Source organism: Chelonoidis abingdonii, chromosome 5 (genome assembly GCF_003597395.2).
Source record: "Chelonoidis abingdonii isolate Lonesome George chromosome 5, CheloAbing_2.0, whole genome shotgun sequence".
NCBI lineage: Eukaryota > Metazoa > Chordata > Testudines > Testudinidae > Chelonoidis > Chelonoidis abingdonii.
This window is the reverse complement of record NC_133773.1, coordinates 146,291,217-146,309,025: the sequence shown is the minus strand read 5'-3', so window position 1 is coordinate 146,309,025 and position 17,809 is coordinate 146,291,217. Positions and strand designations below refer to the sequence as shown.

The 17,809-nt window shown below is 61.0% G+C and overlaps 1 protein-coding gene across 1 annotated transcript in view; it reads right to left on the bottom strand.

Annotated features, from left to right (window-relative positions):
- The window catches only part of VPS16 (VPS16 core subunit of CORVET and HOPS complexes), a 33,263-nt gene extending 15,674 nt beyond the window's left edge, over nucleotides 1–17,589 (bottom strand). Inside the window, exons 1-11 of the mRNA XM_075066760.1 lie at nucleotides 17,439–17,589; nucleotides 13,516–13,681; nucleotides 8,660–8,748; nucleotides 7,251–7,348; nucleotides 5,846–5,974; nucleotides 4,468–4,612; nucleotides 4,276–4,391; nucleotides 3,865–3,987; nucleotides 2,771–2,826; nucleotides 1,995–2,084; nucleotides 935–1,029 (exon numbers count right to left, since the gene is read on the bottom strand). Of these exons, the coding sequence (XP_074922861.1) occupies nucleotides 935–1,029; nucleotides 1,995–2,084; nucleotides 2,771–2,826; nucleotides 3,865–3,987; nucleotides 4,276–4,391; nucleotides 4,468–4,612; nucleotides 5,846–5,974; nucleotides 7,251–7,348; nucleotides 8,660–8,748; nucleotides 13,516–13,681; nucleotides 17,439–17,589 (1,258 nt within the window). The remainder of the gene's footprint in view (nucleotides 1–934; nucleotides 1,030–1,994; nucleotides 2,085–2,770; nucleotides 2,827–3,864; nucleotides 3,988–4,275; nucleotides 4,392–4,467; nucleotides 4,613–5,845; nucleotides 5,975–7,250; nucleotides 7,349–8,659; nucleotides 8,749–13,515; nucleotides 13,682–17,438) is intronic.
- Between the last annotated feature and the right edge of the window lie 220 nt (nucleotides 17,590–17,809).

Below are 17,809 nucleotides of genomic sequence, written 5' to 3'. Positions count from 1 at the left end.
CTCTGCGGAGACACACAGCTCCCCAAATCCCCTAGCACAGGGAAGTGAGGAGTGGGCCTGGCTCCGGCCTTGGCTTCACACCACCAGGGAGGAAACAAGTGTTCTCCCGGGGGCACTGCAGGTTAGCATGACCTGTCTGACAGGTGACAGGAGCCGCCTGGGTCTCAGACCAGCCTCCAGGAGAAATTTCCTGCATGGCCAAGCCACCAGGACACACCTGGCTATAGCTGCTCAGGAGAGGAAGAAGGTGCTGCTGAGCCAGGCAGGGCTTCAGCTGCAACTTCTGCTGCTCAGGAGCCCGGGGCACCAGCAGCAGAGGGAGGAGGGCTCAAGCTTGGAAGAGCTGGGGTTCTGCGGGTCAGGACTGAGGGGCATGGCCAGGGCTGGGTGGGGAAGGAGCACCAGGCCTGGAATGGCCAGGGGGCGGGGGACGGACAACTGAGGGGGCACCAGGCCTGGAATAGCAAGGGGGCGTGGGGGGTTGGGACTGAGGGGCATGGGCAGGGCTGGGTGGGGAAGGGGCACAAGGCCTGGAATAGGGGATGGGGGGGTTGGGACTGAGGGGCATGGGCAGGACTGGGTGAGGAAGGGGCACCAGGCCTGGAATGGGGGGGTGGGACTGAGGGGCATGGGCGGGGCTGCATAGAAGCCCAGGACTGGAACAGCCAGGAACAGGGGTTGCTGCATATACTGGGGGCGAAGGGGGGGGAAGGGAGGGAGTTTTTTGACTTTCTACCCCAGGTTATCAGCTCCCTCGCCTCCAGGGCCAGCACTGGCTGCCGGCTGCTAAGGATGATGAGGCCATGCAATCTGGCATCCAACAGAGCCTGTGTCTTTCAGGCTGCCTCCCCCTCCCTCCCTGGACCTCAATCGGGTTTGGAAATTCGGAAATCCACGTCCAACAGCAACCGAATCCCCACCCCCGCAGGCTCACCAGGGATTTCATGCAGGAACTCGTGTGTGGTACAAGAGAAGATCCTCACCCCGTCCAGCTCCGGCACCAGGTAGGAATCCTCGTCCAGAACAAACCTACGCTCTCCACTAAGGATCCACAGCTGTGCAACACGTCTCCAGGAGCCCCTCCCAGCCAGGCGATCCCACTGAGCCAGCCCTGTTACAAGGCTGGGGTGCTAGCCCTGCTCGGGAGAGGGGCAAAGCGGGACCCAGTGGAGAGACCGAGTCTCTCCAGAGTGGTAATCGCTAATGCGAACACGCTGGGACAGGATATCAAGCTGCTGATCACAGGACTCAGCTGATCTCCACCTACTAGGGATCAGGAGGAGACTTTCACGGGGGCCCGATTACACCCTCCCCCCGCCCCCCATTGGCTACGGGAGGATTTATACCTTCCTCTGGGATAGCTGGTGGGGCCACGCCCGTCTGGCAGCTCCTACGTTCTGACAAGCCCCAGTCAGTGGCAGAGGCAGGCACAAATCCAGGTCTCCTGGCTCGCAATCCTACGCTCTAACCACCCGAGTGCTACTCCCCGGGGTCCCTCAAGTCATGTCTCTGACTCGAACAAGCACTGCAGTTCAGAAATGACTAAGCATTAGAAAAGGTTCAGAGAAGGGCAACTAAAATGATTAGGGGTTTGGAATGGGTCCCATATGAGGAGAGAAAAGATGGTGAGGAAGGAGCCTCTGCTGTCACACCCAGCTGGGCTGACCAGGGATCAAGGGGATGTAATGCCATCTAGGAGCTCTGAGGAGATAAACGCTGCACCAGAGGGGGGCCTATGCTGGGCGAGGCAAGAGGCTAGATGTAGGGGTAGGCGGAATGGCATTAACAGGATGATCAGGCTCCTGATGGCTAGCGCAGCGCCAGAGGAAAATGGCAAAGCACTGAAAACATAACAGAGGCAACCGTCCCACAGCGGCCTCCGGGGAAACGGGCTGAGGCCCCAAAGTGCTTCTCAATCATCAGATCCCAGCCCCCCACGCACTTCCTGCCTCGACACCCCAGGATCTGCCCTGCTGCCCCACTCCAAAGGATACTGAATACACTCCTTGGAGTTCCCAGCCACCAGAAGCCGACGATCCCACGCCACCACCACTGCCCGCTGCTTGCTCCGGGGACGCGTGCACCTGTCGCAACGAGAAGTCTGTTCTGTTAGGACACAATGGAGTGAGGCTGTGCCCAGGGTCACAGCCTCTCAGCCAAACTCCCTGGCCTGCTGCAGCCCACTCCCGCCGCTCCACAGACCTTCCCAAACCTCCTCCCCAGCCAGCCTCCCTCCACACAGCCCCTCTCGGCCAAACTTCCCAGCCTGCTGCAGCCCGTTCCTGCTGCTCCGTGGATGTTCCTAAATCTCCCCACCAGCCAGCCTCCCTCCGCACAGCCCCTCTCGGCCAAATTCCCCGGCCTGCTGCAGCCCACTCCCGCCGCTCCGCAGACCTTCCCAAACCTCCTCACCAGCTAGCCTCCCTCTGCACAGCCCCTCAGCCAAACTTCCCGGGCTGCTGTAGCCCGTTCCTGCCGCTCCGCAGACCTTCCCAAACCTCCCCACCAGCCAGCCTCCCTCCACACAGCCCCTCAGCCAAACTCCCCGGCCGGCTTGCAGCCTGCTCCCGCCGCTCCGCAGACGTTCCCAAACCGCCTTGCCAGCCTCTCAGAGTCACTCTCAGCCCACAGCAGTATCTGCACCATCCTGGAGCCACGCAGACACTGGCAAGGTACTTGCTCCAGGCCAGCACCCCAGAGGAGGATGGGGGCCCAGACAGCTCGAGGGGGAGGATGCCACATTCCAGAATGAAACAAGAGCCACACTTACCAAACCATCTGTCTGGGCGGAGCTCGGAAATCACAGTTGAATTCACCCAGCTTCTCCTGCAGGGGAAGAGACGCGATTTACAGGGAGATACGGCTGGGGAGTAAGAGGAATGCAGGCTCTGCTCAGATGTGGACATCAGGATCCTCCGCCAGGGCAGCTGTAGGAAACTCCCTGGCAGCACGTGACGCTCTGAGCTGGTCACTAGCACTCCGGTGCTATCTGCGCTCCCGGGAACACCAGCGCCACATCCACATGGAGATCAGGGTACGGCTCTGCTCAGTTTGCCCTGGCTAAGAGCCCAAAGCTGGACAATCCCCAGCCAGCACTGCACCACTGGATATGAGTTGACAGTGTGCCCTTGTTGCCAAGAAAGCTAACTGCATAGTGGGCTGTATAAGTAGGGGCCCTGCCAGCAGATCGAGAGATGTGATCATTCCCCTCTATTCGACATTGGTGAGGCCGCATCTGGAGTACTGTGTCCAGTTTTGGGCCCCACACTACAAGAAGGATGTGGAAAAATTGGAAAGAGTCCAGCGGAGGGCAACAAAAATGATTAGGGGGCTGGAGCACATGACTTATGAGGAGAGGCTGAGGGAACTGGGATTGTTTAGTCTGCAAAAGAGAAGAGTGAGGGGGTATTTGATAGCTGCTTTCAGCTACCTGAAGCAGGGTTCCAAAGAGGATGGATCTAGACTGTTCTCAGTGGTGGCAGATGACAGAACAAGGAGTAATGGTCTCAAGTTGCAGTGGGGGAAGTTTAGGTTGGATATTAGGAAAAACTTTTTCACTCAGAGAGTGGTGAAGCACTGCAATGGGTTACGTAGGGAGGTGGTGAAATCTCCATCCTTAGAAGTTTTTAAGGTCAGGCTTGACAAAAGTCCTGGCTGGGATGATTTAGTTGGGGTTGGTCCTACTTTGTGCAGGGGGTTAGACTAGATGCCTCCTGAGGTCCCTTCCAACCCAGATATTCTAGGATTCACTGAGGCTGTCTCAGACCCTGCTGCCTGCACCACAGGCTCCGGGGACTCAGAAGAGCAGACTGCAGCCCTGGCCAGCAGGTGACAGACAGGCAGTGCCCTAGGGGCAGCACTCACCTTAAGGGAGGACGTCCCCATCCAGATAGAGCCTGTGTCGGTGAACAGGGCAAGGTAGCGGTAGTTGAAGGACACTGCCATCTGCACATAAGCACCAGCGTGGGGGCTGATTCCAGGTGGAGTCTACAATGCAGGGAGAACAAGACAGAGGTGATAAAGGGACAGATCGACACAGCGGCAGCTCAGCAGGGTGCAGGCTGGGGAGATTGGCACCGGACACACCACTAGTGCTTGAGAAAGGCCAGAGCCCGGAGAACGATGTTCTCTCTCCAGCCTGCTAGCAGCGGCAGGGCCACCCCAGGGACACAAGGGGAGGGTGCCGCATTGCTGGAGCTGTGCGGGGAGGTACAGGCCTTTGGTCTCCAGGTCTGGATCTGACCCCTCCCACCAGTTTCCCCATCGCTCACTCACCACCACAGAGCAGGACGTGTTGTCCAGGAGATACAGGTCCTGGCCAACAGCTAACAAGATGATGGTCACTCTGTCCTGGGACAGGACAGCCCAGCAGGAGGGGAGCTTCTGCAGACCTGCCGGAGGGCAAACACAGGTGGTCAGGCCCCCTGCCCAGCTCCAAAGGAAAGGGCGGGGATGGGGATAGCATACCTGGTACCTCCGGCATCCTGCGCAGCTTGAGGTCGTCGATGTTGGTGGTGAGGGAGAAGCGGTGCGCTCCAGTGAGGATGGCCACGCCCGTGCCGTACTCTGTGTGGAAAACCTTCGCTTCCCGCACGTGGTTCTGCAGGACCTCCTGAGCCATGAGACAAAGACAGGGGCATGGCCCAGGGACTGCCACAGAGACTGGGGAAAGCTCAGCGCCAGGGAGACAATGGGATCACCAGTGGGGGGCCAGAGAACGAGACCCTGAACTACGGACACGGCCGGATGAGGGACTGGGGCAGCCCCTTCTTGCTCTACCATGTGGCTCCGCGTCACAGGCACGGCCAGCACTGCCGCTAGCTAGTTCTCACTCCGACCAGCCTCTTAGAGGTGGGCGAGCTGGCGGTACAGGCTTCAGGCCTCTTCGCCACGGTTGTTTGCTAAACCCCCGGTACTGCAGGTCACGGTGCCAGAGGCAGGGAGAGCCCAGCGCCCGGGTGAGATCCCGGCACCAGCAGGAACCCCGGTCTCCTGGCACTGGCAGGCCTCCTGAGAAGCATGGCAGAGATGCCATTTGCACAATCACATTTCCAGCTCGTACCATGAGTCCAGCTCCATCCTGTCTCCTCAGGAAAGGCTCAGCAGGAGCTCTGCCCAAGGGACACCTGCAGTCCCAGCCAACCTGAAATCGCGCACAGCTCACACCTCAATTCAAAGGATGTTCTGAGATGAGTGGGGCCCTAACCTGCTGACAGCTTCTCCAGGGTCTTCAGGCCAGTTTGCAGCCCTAGTGACAGCTGTGCCCAGCTTCCTGGCTGCCCCCATCTCAGGGCCCAGGCAGTGACTCATGCGTGGATCCAGGCCAAGGATGGATTTGGGAGCCTGAGCATCCCCAGCGCAGTCAAAGACGTATAATGTGCCAGTTTGATGGCAAGCGGAACACAGTACCCTCCCCTCTACCCCTGCCAGCGCCTTTCAGGGGTCAAAGCAAAGTACACACTGTGATTGACTGAGTCAGCCTCATATCATCCCCAGGGAGGCAGGCTAGGCCAGGGTCATCACTCCTCAGCTCCAAAAAGGAGAATGACATCCCAAGTGGAACTAATTTGTTGCAGGTCATGCAGCAATTAATGGCAGATAAAGAAACAACCCAGGAGTCCTGGCTCATGGCTCCATGCTCTAACCACAAGATTACACAGTCCTTCTCACAGATGGGAATAGAACCCAGGAGTTCTGGGATCCCAGAATCCCCCCCTCCCAGCCCCAACTCCCTTCTAGAGCAGGGAACAGAACCCAGGAGTCCTGTTCTCACTTTCTTGATCCAAATTCCAGCCCAGCCTCCATCCGCTGACAAAGCTACCCAGCCCGTGCCATCCGCACTCACGTTGCCCATGCTGAAGTGTCGCTTGAATTCACAGAAGAGGTTGTAGATGAGGACGGTGCCATCCTCCTGGATGCAGAGCAGGTCCTCGCTGGCAGTCCAACCCAGCTCCACCACCTGGCCACTCTTCCACTGCGGGGAAGGGCAGAACCACACTCTGCACATCAGTCCCGCTGCCAGGAGGGGTCACTTTCATACAGTGACGGAAAACCCCTATAACTACACTGTGGAATTCACACCAGCCAGAACAGCAGAGCTGGAGTCACAAGCCACCTCTCTGGGCCTCCAAACCCAGCCATCAGGCCCTTCTCCTTGGCACCTGGCTGTCCTTGGCCTTTCACGACTCCACCCTGCCCTGGTTCTCCTCCTCCCCCTCCAGCTGATCCCCATCTCCATGGGGTCCCACAGGCCCCCTCCTTTTCTCCCCATATTCCCCCTTATGCAGCTTCAAGTGCGTCCTTCTGTTGCAGACCCACTGATCTGCCCCTCCCTTCCCAGCCTCTCCGCCTTCTCCTCAGTCTATCTCCTCCAGGAGGTCAACATCCCATGGCCAGGCCCTCCCCACTTCACCACTTCTGTCACTGCTGGTACCACCACCCCACTCGCTGTCCACACCCAGACCCTGGGCATTAGCTCTGGCTGCCCCAGGCTGCGGTATTCATTGTTACAGACATGGACCGAGCTGAGATTGGGGACCCACCGTGCACATAGTCAGAGACAGCTTCTGACACAGAGCGTTAAAATCAATATGGACCAGACAGATGGGGGAGTGAGGCACTGAGAAGCTAAGTCACTAGCCCAAGGTCTCAACGGAAGGCAGTGGCAGAGACATGATCTTGTAAGTCCTAGTCCATCCCGACTGCAAGCTCCTGGGGGCAGGGCCCGAACCTGCCTTTAGGTCTGTTCGGTATGGGGTGCATTGTGGGCTTCACTGGAAATAAATAATAGCTAAAATTTGGAAAATCCACTCTCCTGCTTCAGGACGTCTCCTAACTGCTGCCAGGGTTAGTGGGCTGTGCCCAGCCCCTCCTCCCATACACCACTGTCAGACTGGCATCTGAAGCACCGGGCCTTGCCCACTGCTGGAGGCAGGATACCACCACACACGTCACTGCTTCCATTCAGCTTAGGCAGCCCTGTGCTCCAGATTTCCCGCCCCAGATGCAGGCCAATCAGTTCCAAGCTCCTGAAGATACCTTGCAGAGACACACGAGAAGGAACTAAAAGTGAATTACCTGGGGACTGGTCCTGCTCTGAGCAGGGGTTGGACTAGATACCTCCTGAGGTCCCTTCCAACCCTGATATTTTATGATTCTATGAACATGGTGGAACTAAAAGGATATCGCTTGTGTCCAGGTGCTACCAGTAGGACAGGCCCACAGGGAGTTGGCACTAGCTAGGCACTCACCAGAACACTGGCCAGGGGAACTCCTGAGGCCGAGTAGATCTCCAGTAGTGGTCGGGACCCGGGTGACTTCTCTTTCCGGAAGTTATTCTTCAGCAAAGCTGCAAGAGACAATCTGCAGTGAAACACCAACAGGGAACCCAAACCCAAACCACCCTGTTCTCAGGAGACTGTCAAAAGGCCCCATGCTCCCCAGTGGGACAAGGTTCAGCCTCCTCCCCTGCATCACGGGTGAGCAGCTCACCATTTCCCACACCTAATTTACATAATCTTTCCTTGCCCCTCAGTTCCGTTCAGATTGTGTCCCTAGTCTGGTCAGTTTCCCTTCGGGGTTCTCCCCATTAGATCCTGTGCTGCGGGGTTTGGCTGCACAGGAAGATGTGAGAAGTCTAGCTGAGACGCACTCTGCACAAAGGCTGGCACAGAACAACCTCTTCCTGATCGAGACTCACTTTAAAGCAGGATGAAGGGGGGGCGGGGGAAATCAATGATTTTCTTTTAAAAAAATTTAATGTAGGTTTATTTTAAAAAGTCCAACAGTGACCAATGCAGGTGCCCCAGAGGGAATGAACAGAACAGGGAATCATCAAATGATCCATCCCCTGTCGCCATTCCCAGCTTCTAGCAAACAGACGCTATGGACACCATCCCTATTATTGTTTAATAAATCACATTTAAATGCAAAATGTGTTTTGATAAACTTTGATACATAAGAAAAAAGTATCCAGCACATTTAAGGTATTTTTACTTACTTAAATAAAAATTAAAATGTTGGTTTTGTGCATTTTAATTGAATTTGAATTTCCATCCAAATAAAGCTTCAGCCAAATCACAATAAAAAATTAACCAGCTAGTAAATAAGAAATGCATCATTCACCATTTTCCATCATCATAAAAAATGTGAAAATTAATATGAGAAAATATAATTGCTTAATTAAATGCATCTAGATATAGTGTAGCCTCTTGGTTAGCAAAAAGAAGCATGAAGTTTAGGGTAAAGGCTAAACTTGGTTGGAAATCTACATATTTAAATAGCGACCAATCAATGAGAATCAACCTTTATTTAGGAAAATAACTAGAAAGTACAAATGCAAAATATGATTCAAATAAATGATTTAAATCAAGGTTTCCAGCTGGCTAATTTAAACCATGATTACAATCAGTGATTTAAATCCCTTTGATTGAAATCAATGCATCCTGCTTTAAAGCTCTAGCCCGGGAGAGAGAGGGACATGTGTGGTCAGGGAGACAAACTGGCACCTCAGGATCCGAATGGACCTGCTGCAAAACTGGGCACCCACCCCGGCCTGGAGCAGAGCTAGCAGCTTTTGGAGAATGAGAACATCCAAAGGTCACACAACCCACACCACAACCCTCTCTCCATTAGGAGAGGTTGCTTGTCCCCCCCGTACCAATGGGGCCCCCATAAGGTGCAGCAGCCACCAGGCAATCCCGCAGATCCTCCTTCAGGTTCCATGCCATGCTGTACAATTCAAACTTCCTGCAGCAAAGCAAACAAACGAGAGGAGAAGTTAAGGACCTGAGAGTGATCACTCACTCTTCCTTCTCAGTCAGCTCCAGAGCCATTCCTTTGTCAAGGCCCAACCCTGCTCTAAACCCCATGCCGGAGGGTAACTAAAAATGGAGGCAGATGGGGGTTCCACAGAGCAGCACCCTGCCTTCAGCGGGTTCACGCAATACTCAGGATTCAAATCGTTACCCTGGTATCCATTATTTACCAGCTGCTCTGCCAGGGATAGTATTTCCCAGTTGGAGCCAGGCCTCTCTGATCTCTTTCCTCTCACCCCAGCAAAGAGTAAACAGCTTCCAGGGCTTGGGTGAGGAGACAGAGGGATCTCAGGAAGCGGCTCTGCAGGCTGCCTCACTGGTCTGATGATGCAAGTCTGTTCAGTGGCTGAGAACTCTTCCCTTGGCCCCTTCTAGGCATAACCTGAAACTTCAGTGCCAGGAGACCTTCTCCCTCCTTTTCTATCTCAGTTGACAACTGTGGTTACTGCCATAATTAGAGTACCTTATTGATCAGCTGCAGACAAACCATCCAAGGAAAATCCAACCTCTGATGTGAAAGGGTTAAGACCCAGTGTTATGACTAAATTCCAGTCTGGGTAACTTCATTCAGCCTCCCTCAATTCCCTCTGCAGTTTGAACAAGCTGTGGGATTGTGTTCACTCCTGTAGCCTTACTCAGGGCTGTTAATCAGCTGTCACGTTCCCTCTCAGAGGCAGCTGCATTTCACTGATGGTAAAATAAGTCCCGTGTACATACTGTTAAAAAATCCTGTTATAAAATCTTGACTGCAACAGGGGAGGGTTGGAGATTACAAAGACACGGGCCTTAAGTTTTAAAATCTATGGATCTATTATTATTGAAGTTCTCAGAGATTCCCAAGAGACCACCAGAGATCACATTATTTTGACCCCGTAAGTGTCTCCCTGAAGCTAAAAGCAAAAAAAAAATCCTTTTGCAAAGCAAAAACAATTCCCTGTCACTACTTGGAACCACTTAAATCCCACTTTCTGTATTTAATAAAATCACTTTTTACTTATTAAGTAACCCAGAGTACGTATTAATACCTGGGGGGGGGCACAAACAGTGGTGCATCTCTCTATCTACGGGGGGGGGGTGGGGGGAGGGAGGGCGCGGTTGTTCAGGGGACACGCGGCTCCTTATGCAGCATTTATTGACCCTGCGACTAGTATGAGTTGGACACATTTCCTGGCCCTGCTGCCATCAGAAGCGGTGGCACACCTAGGAGCCAAATGGCAGGTGTGACTGGGCGATGGAGGAGGCTGCCACACAAACACACCCAGAGCCACTGGCTGCCCCAGTCTTGCTCCCAGGGGCGCAGCAATTGCCAGATGACCTGTGGGCCAACCACTCAGAATCCTGGCCTCCACCATGTGACTGGTGCAGAAAAGGGGCAGCATGGCAGCAACAGCATCCTTCTGGGCTACGGCTCAGCAGATGCAGGGTGTTTGGAACAACTGAGGGGCCATGCTGGGAAGGAGGAAGTGTGGTGGTAGGTGTGTGGCTGGGGAGGTCTCACAAAGGCCATTTGGGTAGGTGGAGAGATAAATTCTATTACAGCACTTGATTCCCGTCCCCTGCCTGGGTGAGCAGAGGGGGTTGGTGGGCTTGTGTTAAAGGGATGGGAGTTTAGCGAGAGGAAGATGGTGCTGGAGTGAGGGTGTGAGGTTTGAGAGGGAAGAGGCAACTGTAGCGGAAGGAAGTACTTTGGGGGTACTTCAGAGGACTTGGTTGGGGTAGGCACGGGGATGGCTCAAGCTGGGTTTGCAGAGAAGACATTGGAAGCACCCAGGGGGGGGATGGGGGCAGAAGAAGGTAAGGTGGGGGGCTAGGGGGCCCCTAAGACAGAGTGGGTATCTGAGCGGTGGAGCAGAAGTCCTGGGGGACCCCAAGGGGAGGCTGGGGGGGGGGAAGGAGGCAATAGTGAAAACCTTAGGGTGATGGGAGGCCGGAGGGACCATGGATGTGGAGCTCAGAGAGCAGCCTGGCGATTTGGGGTCGGGGCGGGGTGGCCACAGAGAAAGGGATGCCTGGGCTGGGGGGGCACGGAGGCAGACAGCGGGGCAGTCGGGGGTTCTATATGAAGCAATGGCGGGGTTTCGGGTGGGGCAGAGGGGGGGCCCCGGCGGGATGTTCGGGGGAGCACAGAGAGAGTCGGTGGCTGGGGTAGGTTCGGGGGGGCACAGAGGATGGGCCTGGAGCGGGGGTGGCACAGAGAAGGGGGTTTGGGGGTTCAGGGGTGGGCATCGGAGGAGGGTTGTCTGGGGGATCGGGGCACGGAGGAAGGAGTCTGGGCGGGGGAGTTAGGGTGGTAGGCACGGTGCGAGGGTGTCGGGGGGTTCGACGGGGACACTGAAGGAGGCGCCCCTGGAGCGGGGTGGGACATGGAGAAGGGGTCTGGGGGGTCAGGAGTGCACGGAGGAGGGTGGTCTGGGTGGTTCGGTCGGGGACACGGAGTGAGGGGTCTAGCGGGGGTTAGGGGCATGGGGGCACAGAGAAGAGGTGTCTGGGGGGTTGAGGGGGCTGGAAGGAGGGGTCTGGGGGTCGGAGGCCGGAAGGAGGGGGTCTCGGCGGGCAGTTAGGGGCAGGGGGCACGAATACAGAGGGTGTTCTGGGGCTTCGATTGTGGGCATGAAGGAGGGGTCCTGGAGCAGGGGGGACATGGAGAAGGGGGTCTGGGGGGGCACGGGTAGGAGGGGCCTTGGAGCGGGTGGGTGCACGGAGAAGGGGGTCTGGGGGGTTCGTGGTGGGCACGAGGAGGGGGTCTGCAGCAGGTAGTTTATGGGGGCAGGGTGGCACGGAGGAGGTCTGGGGGGGAACACGAGAGGGCCTGGAGCGGGAGTTAGGGGGCAGAGGGTCAGGGGGCCGTGGAGGTGCCTGGAGGCGGGGGGACGACGGAGGGAGGGGGGTCGGCGGGGGGAGTTTAGTGGGACAGGGGGGCACGGAGGAGGGGTTCGGGGGGCGCACAGGATGGAGGCGGCCTGGAGCGGGGGGGAACACGGGAGTGGAGGGTGTTCTGGGCGGGACACGGATGAGGGGCGTCTGTGTGGTTCAGGGAGGGGGACACGGAGGAGGGACCTGGAGCGGGGGGGACACGGAGGAGGGTCTGGGGGCGGGGACACGGTATGGAGGGGGTCTGGGGTTCGACGGGGCACGGAGGAGGGGCCTGGAGCGGGGCGGGCACGGTAGGAGGGGCCTGGACGGGGGGGGCACGAGGGGGTGTCTTCTCGGGGGGACACGGGGAGGGGTCTGGGGTGTTCTGCTAATTAGTGACACGGAGGAGGGGTCGGGGGGAGTTAGGGGACAGGGGGCTACGGGAGGAGGGGCCTGGAGGGGTGATCCATCAGGACCACGGAGGGGGGTGTCTCGGGGGGGGACACGAGGGGCGGGTCTGGGTGTCGCAGGTGGGGGGACACGGTTAGGGAGGGGTCTGTGGGTTCGAGGGGGCACGGAAAGGAGGGCCTGGAGCGGGAGGTGGGCACGGTAGGGAGGGGGTTCTGGGGGTCTGGTGGCGACACGGTATGAGGGGTCTGGGGGTTCGAGTGGGGGCACGGAGGCGGGCCTGGAGCGTGGGGGCACGGAGGAGGGTGTCTCGGGCTAGGGGACACGGTATTGAGGGGGTCCTGTGGGTCGGGGGGGACACGGAAGGAGGGGGTCTGGGGGTTCGGGGGACCGGATGAGGGGTCTGGGGTTTCGGTGCACAGGGACACCGGAGGAGGGACCTGTGAGCGGGCGGGGGACACGGAGGGGGTGTCTGGGGCGTGTCGGAGGGGACACGGTAGGAGGTGGCTGGAGCGGGGGGGCACGGGAAGGAGGCGGGTCTGGGGGTTCGCGGGACACGGAGGAGGGGGTCGGGGGTTCGGGGACACGGAGGAGGGACTGGAGCGGGGGGGACACGGAGCGAGGGTGTCTGGGGGGGACACGGAGGTGAGGGGGTCTGGGGGTTCGATGGGGGCCGGAGGAGGGGCCTGCGAGCGGGGGGGGGCACGGTAAGTGAGGGGGTCGGTGGGGGAGTTAGGGACAGGGGACACGGAGTGAGGGGGTTCGGGGGCACGAGGAGGTAGGGGCCTGGAGCGGGGAGGGGACACGGTAGGAGGTGTCTCGGTGGGGACACGGCATGAGGGTGTCTCTGTGGGTTCGGGGGGGACACTGAGGAGGGGGTCCTGGGTTTCGGGGGGAACTGGAGGAGGACCTGGAGGGGTGTGGGGGGGGACACGGAGGTAGGGTGTCTGGGGGGGGACACGGAGGAGGGGGTCGGGGGAGGGTTAGGGAAAGGGGCACGGAAGGAGGGGTTCGATGGGGCACGCGTAGGATGGGGGCCTGGAGCGGGTGGGGGCCGGAGGAGGGGGTTGGGGGTTCGGATGCGGGACAACGGATGAGGGGGTCTGCGGGGTTCGATAGCCAGACACGGGGGGGCACGGAGGAGGCCTGGAGCGGGGGGGCACGGGGAGGGTGTCTCGGGGACACGGAAGGAGGGGTCTGGGGTTCGGGGGGGACACGGAGGAGGGGGTCTGGGGGTTCGGGGGACACGGAGGAGGGAACCTTGGAGCGGGGGGACACGGAGGGGTGTCTGGTGGGGGGCACGGTAGAGGGGTCGGTGGGGGGGAGTTAGGGGACAGGTTGGCACGGAGGAGGGTGTTCGGGGCGGGCACGTGAGTGAGGGGCCTGGAGCGGGGGCACGGAGGAGGGGGCCCGTGCCGGGTTCCCGCCGCGGCTCTGCCGGTAAAACGCCCTCCTCCCCCAGCGGGTTCCCAGTTCGCCGTGTAACAGGCCATGGCCCCGGCCCGGCCGACGTGCCCCGATCCCCGCGCGGCTGGTCCCGGCCGCTTCCCCTTCCGCCCTCAGCGTCCCGCGCCTGAGGCCTCCGCGGCCGCTGCCATCATTGACTGGGGGCAGCGCGCGCGTCCCGCCCCCGGGAAGGGGAGACCGCAGGGTGAGAGCAGGGCGGGGCCATACGGGCCGACCAAGGTCCTGGCAGGGTCCGCGGGGCTGGGGGGGGGGGGAGGGGGGGGGGGGGGGGAGGGGGGGGTGGGGGGGGGGGGGGCGGGACTGGGGTTGGGGCTGAGCCAGGGGTCAGGGCAGGGCTTGGATCAGGGCTGGGCCAGGGGTCAGGGGATTGGGTCAGGGCAGGGGATTGGGTCGTCAGGGGCTGGGTCCAGGGGTCAGGGATTGGGATCAGGGCTGGGATGGGTCAGGGTGGCCAGGCTGGCAGGGATTGGGGCAGGTGCATTCTCTCTCTTAGGGCGCGGTTGTTCAGGGGACACGCGGCTCCTTATGCAAGCATTTATTGACCCTGCGACTACGTATGAATTGGACACATTTCCTGCCCTGCTGCCATCAGAGAGGTGGCACACCTGGAGCCAAATGGCAGGTGGTGACTGGGGATGGAGAGGCTGCCACACAAACACACCCAGAGCCACTGGCTGCCAGTCTTGTCGCCAGGGGCGCAGCAATTGCCAGATGACCTGTGGCCAAACCACTCCACGAATCCTGGCCATCCACCAAGTGACGGTGCAGAAAAGGGGCAGCATGCAGCAACAGCATCCATCGGGCTCACGGCTCAGCAATGCAGGGTGTTTGGAACAACTGAGGGGCCACTGCTGGGAGGAGGAAGTGTGGTGGTAGGTGATGTGGCTGGGAGGTCTCACAAAGGCCATTGGTAGGTGGAGAGATAAAATCTATACACACTGATTCCCGTCCCCTGCCTGGGGAGCAGAGGGGGTTGGTGGGCCTTTGTTAAAGGGATGGCGAGTTTAGGAGAGGAAGCTGGTGCGGATGAGGGTAGGTTTGAGAGGGAAGAGGCAAACTGTAGGGAAGGAATAACTTGGGGGTACTTCAGAGAACTGGTTGGGTAGGCACGGGGATGGCTCAAGCTGGGTTTGCAGAGAGACATTGGAGAGCACCCAGGGGGGAGGGGGCAGAAGGAAGAAGGTGGGGGCTAGGGGCTCCCCTAAGACAGAGTGGGAAATCGAGCGGTGAAGCAGAAGCCTGGGGGACCCAAGGGGAGCTGGGGGAGGGAAGGAGGCAATAGTGAAAACCTTAGGGTGAGGGAGGCCGAGAGGGACCATGGATGTGGAGCTCAGAGAGCAGCCTGGGCGATTGGGGTTCGGGGCGGGGTGGCCACAGAGAAAGGAGCCTGGGTGGGGGGGCACGAGGCAGACAGGGGCAGTCGGGGGTATATAGAAGCAATGGCGGGGTTCGGGGGGGCAGAGGGTGCACGGGCGGACGGCGGGATGTCGGAGAGGAGAGCGGGGCTGGGAGGTTCGGGGGGCACATGAGGATGGGCCTGGAGCGGGGGTGGCACAGAGAAGGGGTTCTAGGGGGTTCCAGGGGGGGCACGGAGGAGGGTTGTCTGGGGGATGCGGGGCACGAGAAGGAGTCTGGCGGGGGAGTTAGGGTGGTAGGACAGGTGCGAGGGTGTCTGGGGTTGACGGGGACACTGAAGGAGGCGCCCTGGAGCGGGGGGGACATGGAGAAGGGGTCTGGGGGGTCAGGAGTAGCACGGAGGAGGGTGGTCTGGTGGTTCGTCGGGGACACGGAGTGAGGGGGTCTAAGCGGGGAGTTAGGGGCATGAGGGCACGGAAAGAGGTGTCTGGGTTGAGGGGCATGGAGGAGGGGTCCTGGGGGTTCGTAGGCCGGAAGGAAAGGGGGTCTTCGGCGCGGAGTAAGGGCAGGGGGCACGAATAGAGGGTGTCTGGGGCTTCGATGTAGGGCAATGAAGAGGGGTCCTTGGAGCAGGGGGGACATGGAGAAGGTGGTCTGGGGGCACGGTAGGAGGGGCCTTGGAGCGGGTGGGTGCACGGAAGAAGGGTCTGGGGGTTCGAGGGGCAACGAGGAGGGGGTCTGCAGCAGGAGTTTAGGGGGCAGGGGGCACGGAGGAGGGTCTGGGGGGGACACAGAGGAGGGCCTGGAGCGGGGAGTTAGGGGGCAGAGGGTCAGGGGGCACGTGGAGGGCCTGGAGCGGGGACACGGAGGAGGGGGTCGGCGGGGGGGAGTGGGACAGGGGGCACGGAGGAGGGGTTCGGGGGGGCACAGGAGGAGGGGCCTGGAGCGGGGGGGACACGGAGGAGGTGTCTGGGCGGGACACGGATGAGGGGTCTGTGTGGTTCAGGGAGGACACGGAGGAGGACCTGGAGCGGGGGGGCACGGAGGAGGGTCTGGGGGGGGACACGGAGGAGGGTCTGGGGTTCGAGGGGCACGGAGGAGGGGCCTGGAGCGGGGCGGGCACGGAGGAGGGGCCTGGACGGGGGGGGCACGGAGGAGGGTGCTTCTCGGGTGGGAACGGGGAGGAGGTCTGGGTTCTGTAATTCGAGTGACACGGAGGAGGGGTCGGGGGAGTTAGGGGACAGGGGGCACGGGAGGAGGGGCCTGGAGGGGGCGGACACGGAGGAGGGTGTCTCGGGGGGGGACACGGAGGGGGGTCTGGGTGTGCAGTGGGGGGACACGGAGGAGGGGTCTGTGGGTTCGAGGGGCACGGAAGAGGGCCTGGAGCGGGGGGGGCACGGAGGAGGGGGTCTGGGGGTCGGGGGACACGGATGAGGGGGTCTGGGGGTTCGAGGGGGCACGAGGGGGCCTGGAGCGGGGGGCACGGAGGAGGGTGTCTCGGGGGACACGGTATGAGGGGGTCTGTGGGTTCGGGGGGGACACGGAGGAGGGGGTCTGGGGGTTCGGGGGACACGGAGGGGGTCTGGGGTTCGGGGGGACACGGAGGAGGGACCTGAGCGGGGGGGACACGGAGGAGGGTGTCTGGGGGTTCGGGGGACACGGAGGAGGGGCTGGAGCGGGGGGGCACGGGAGGAGGGGTCTGGGGGTTCGGGGACACGGAGGAGGGGGTCGGGGTTCGGGGACACGGAGAGAGGGACTGGAGCGGGGGGGACACGGAGGAGGGTGTCTGGGGGGGACACGGAGGAGGGGGTCTGGGGGTTCGAGGGGGCACGGAGGAGGGGCCTGGAGCGGGGGGGGCACGGAGGAGGGGGTCGGGGGGGAGTTAGGGGACAGGGACACGGAGGAGGGGGTTCGGGGGGGCACGGAGGAGGGGCCTGGAGCGGGGAGGGGACACGGTAGGAGGTGTCTCGGTGGGGACACGGATGAGGGGTCTCGTGGGTTCGGGGGGACACTGAGGAGGGGTCCTGGGTTCGGGGGGAACTGGAGGAGGACTGGAGGGGGTGGGGGGACACGGAGGAGGGTGTCTGGGGGGGACACGAGGAGGGGTCGGGGGAGGGTTAGGGAAGGGGCACGGAGGAGGGTTCGGGGGCACGGAGGAGGGGCCTGGAGCGGGGGGGGCCGGAGGAGGGGGTCTGGGGGTTCGGTGGGGACACGGATGAGGGGCTGGGGGTTATGCGAGGGGGCACGGAGGAGGCCTGGAGCGGGGGGGCACGGGGAGGGTGTCTCGGGGGACACGGAGGAGGGGTCTGGGGGTTCGGGGGACACGGAGGAGGGTCTGGGGGTTCGGGGGACACGGAGGAGGGAACCTGGAGCGGGGGGACACGGAGGGGTGTCTGGGGGGGGCACGGAGGAGGGGTCGGTGGGGGGGAGTTAGGGGACAGGGGCACGGAGGAGGGGTTCGGGGGGCACGGAGGAGGGGCCTGGAGCGGGGGGGCACGGAGGAGGGGGCCCGTGCCGGGTTCCCGCCGCGGCTCTGACCGGTAAAACGTCCTCCCCCAGCGGGTCCAGTTCGCCGTGTAACAGGCCATGGCCCGCCCGGCCGACGGCCCCGATCCCCGCGCGGCTGGCCCGGCCGCTTCCCGCTTCCGCCCTCAGCGTCCCGCGCCTGAGGCCTCCGCGGCCGCGCCATCTTGACTGGGGGCAGCGCGCGCGCCCGCCCCCGGGAAGGGGAGACCGCAGGGGAGAGCAGGCGGCCATACGGGCCGAGCCAAGGTCCTGGCAGGGCCGCGGCTGGAGGGGTGGGGGGACTGGGGTGGGCTGAGCCAGGGGTCAGGGCAGGGTTGGGATCAGGGCTGGGCCAGGGGTCGTGGATTGGGTCCGGGCAGGGGATTGGGTCAGGGCTGGGTCCA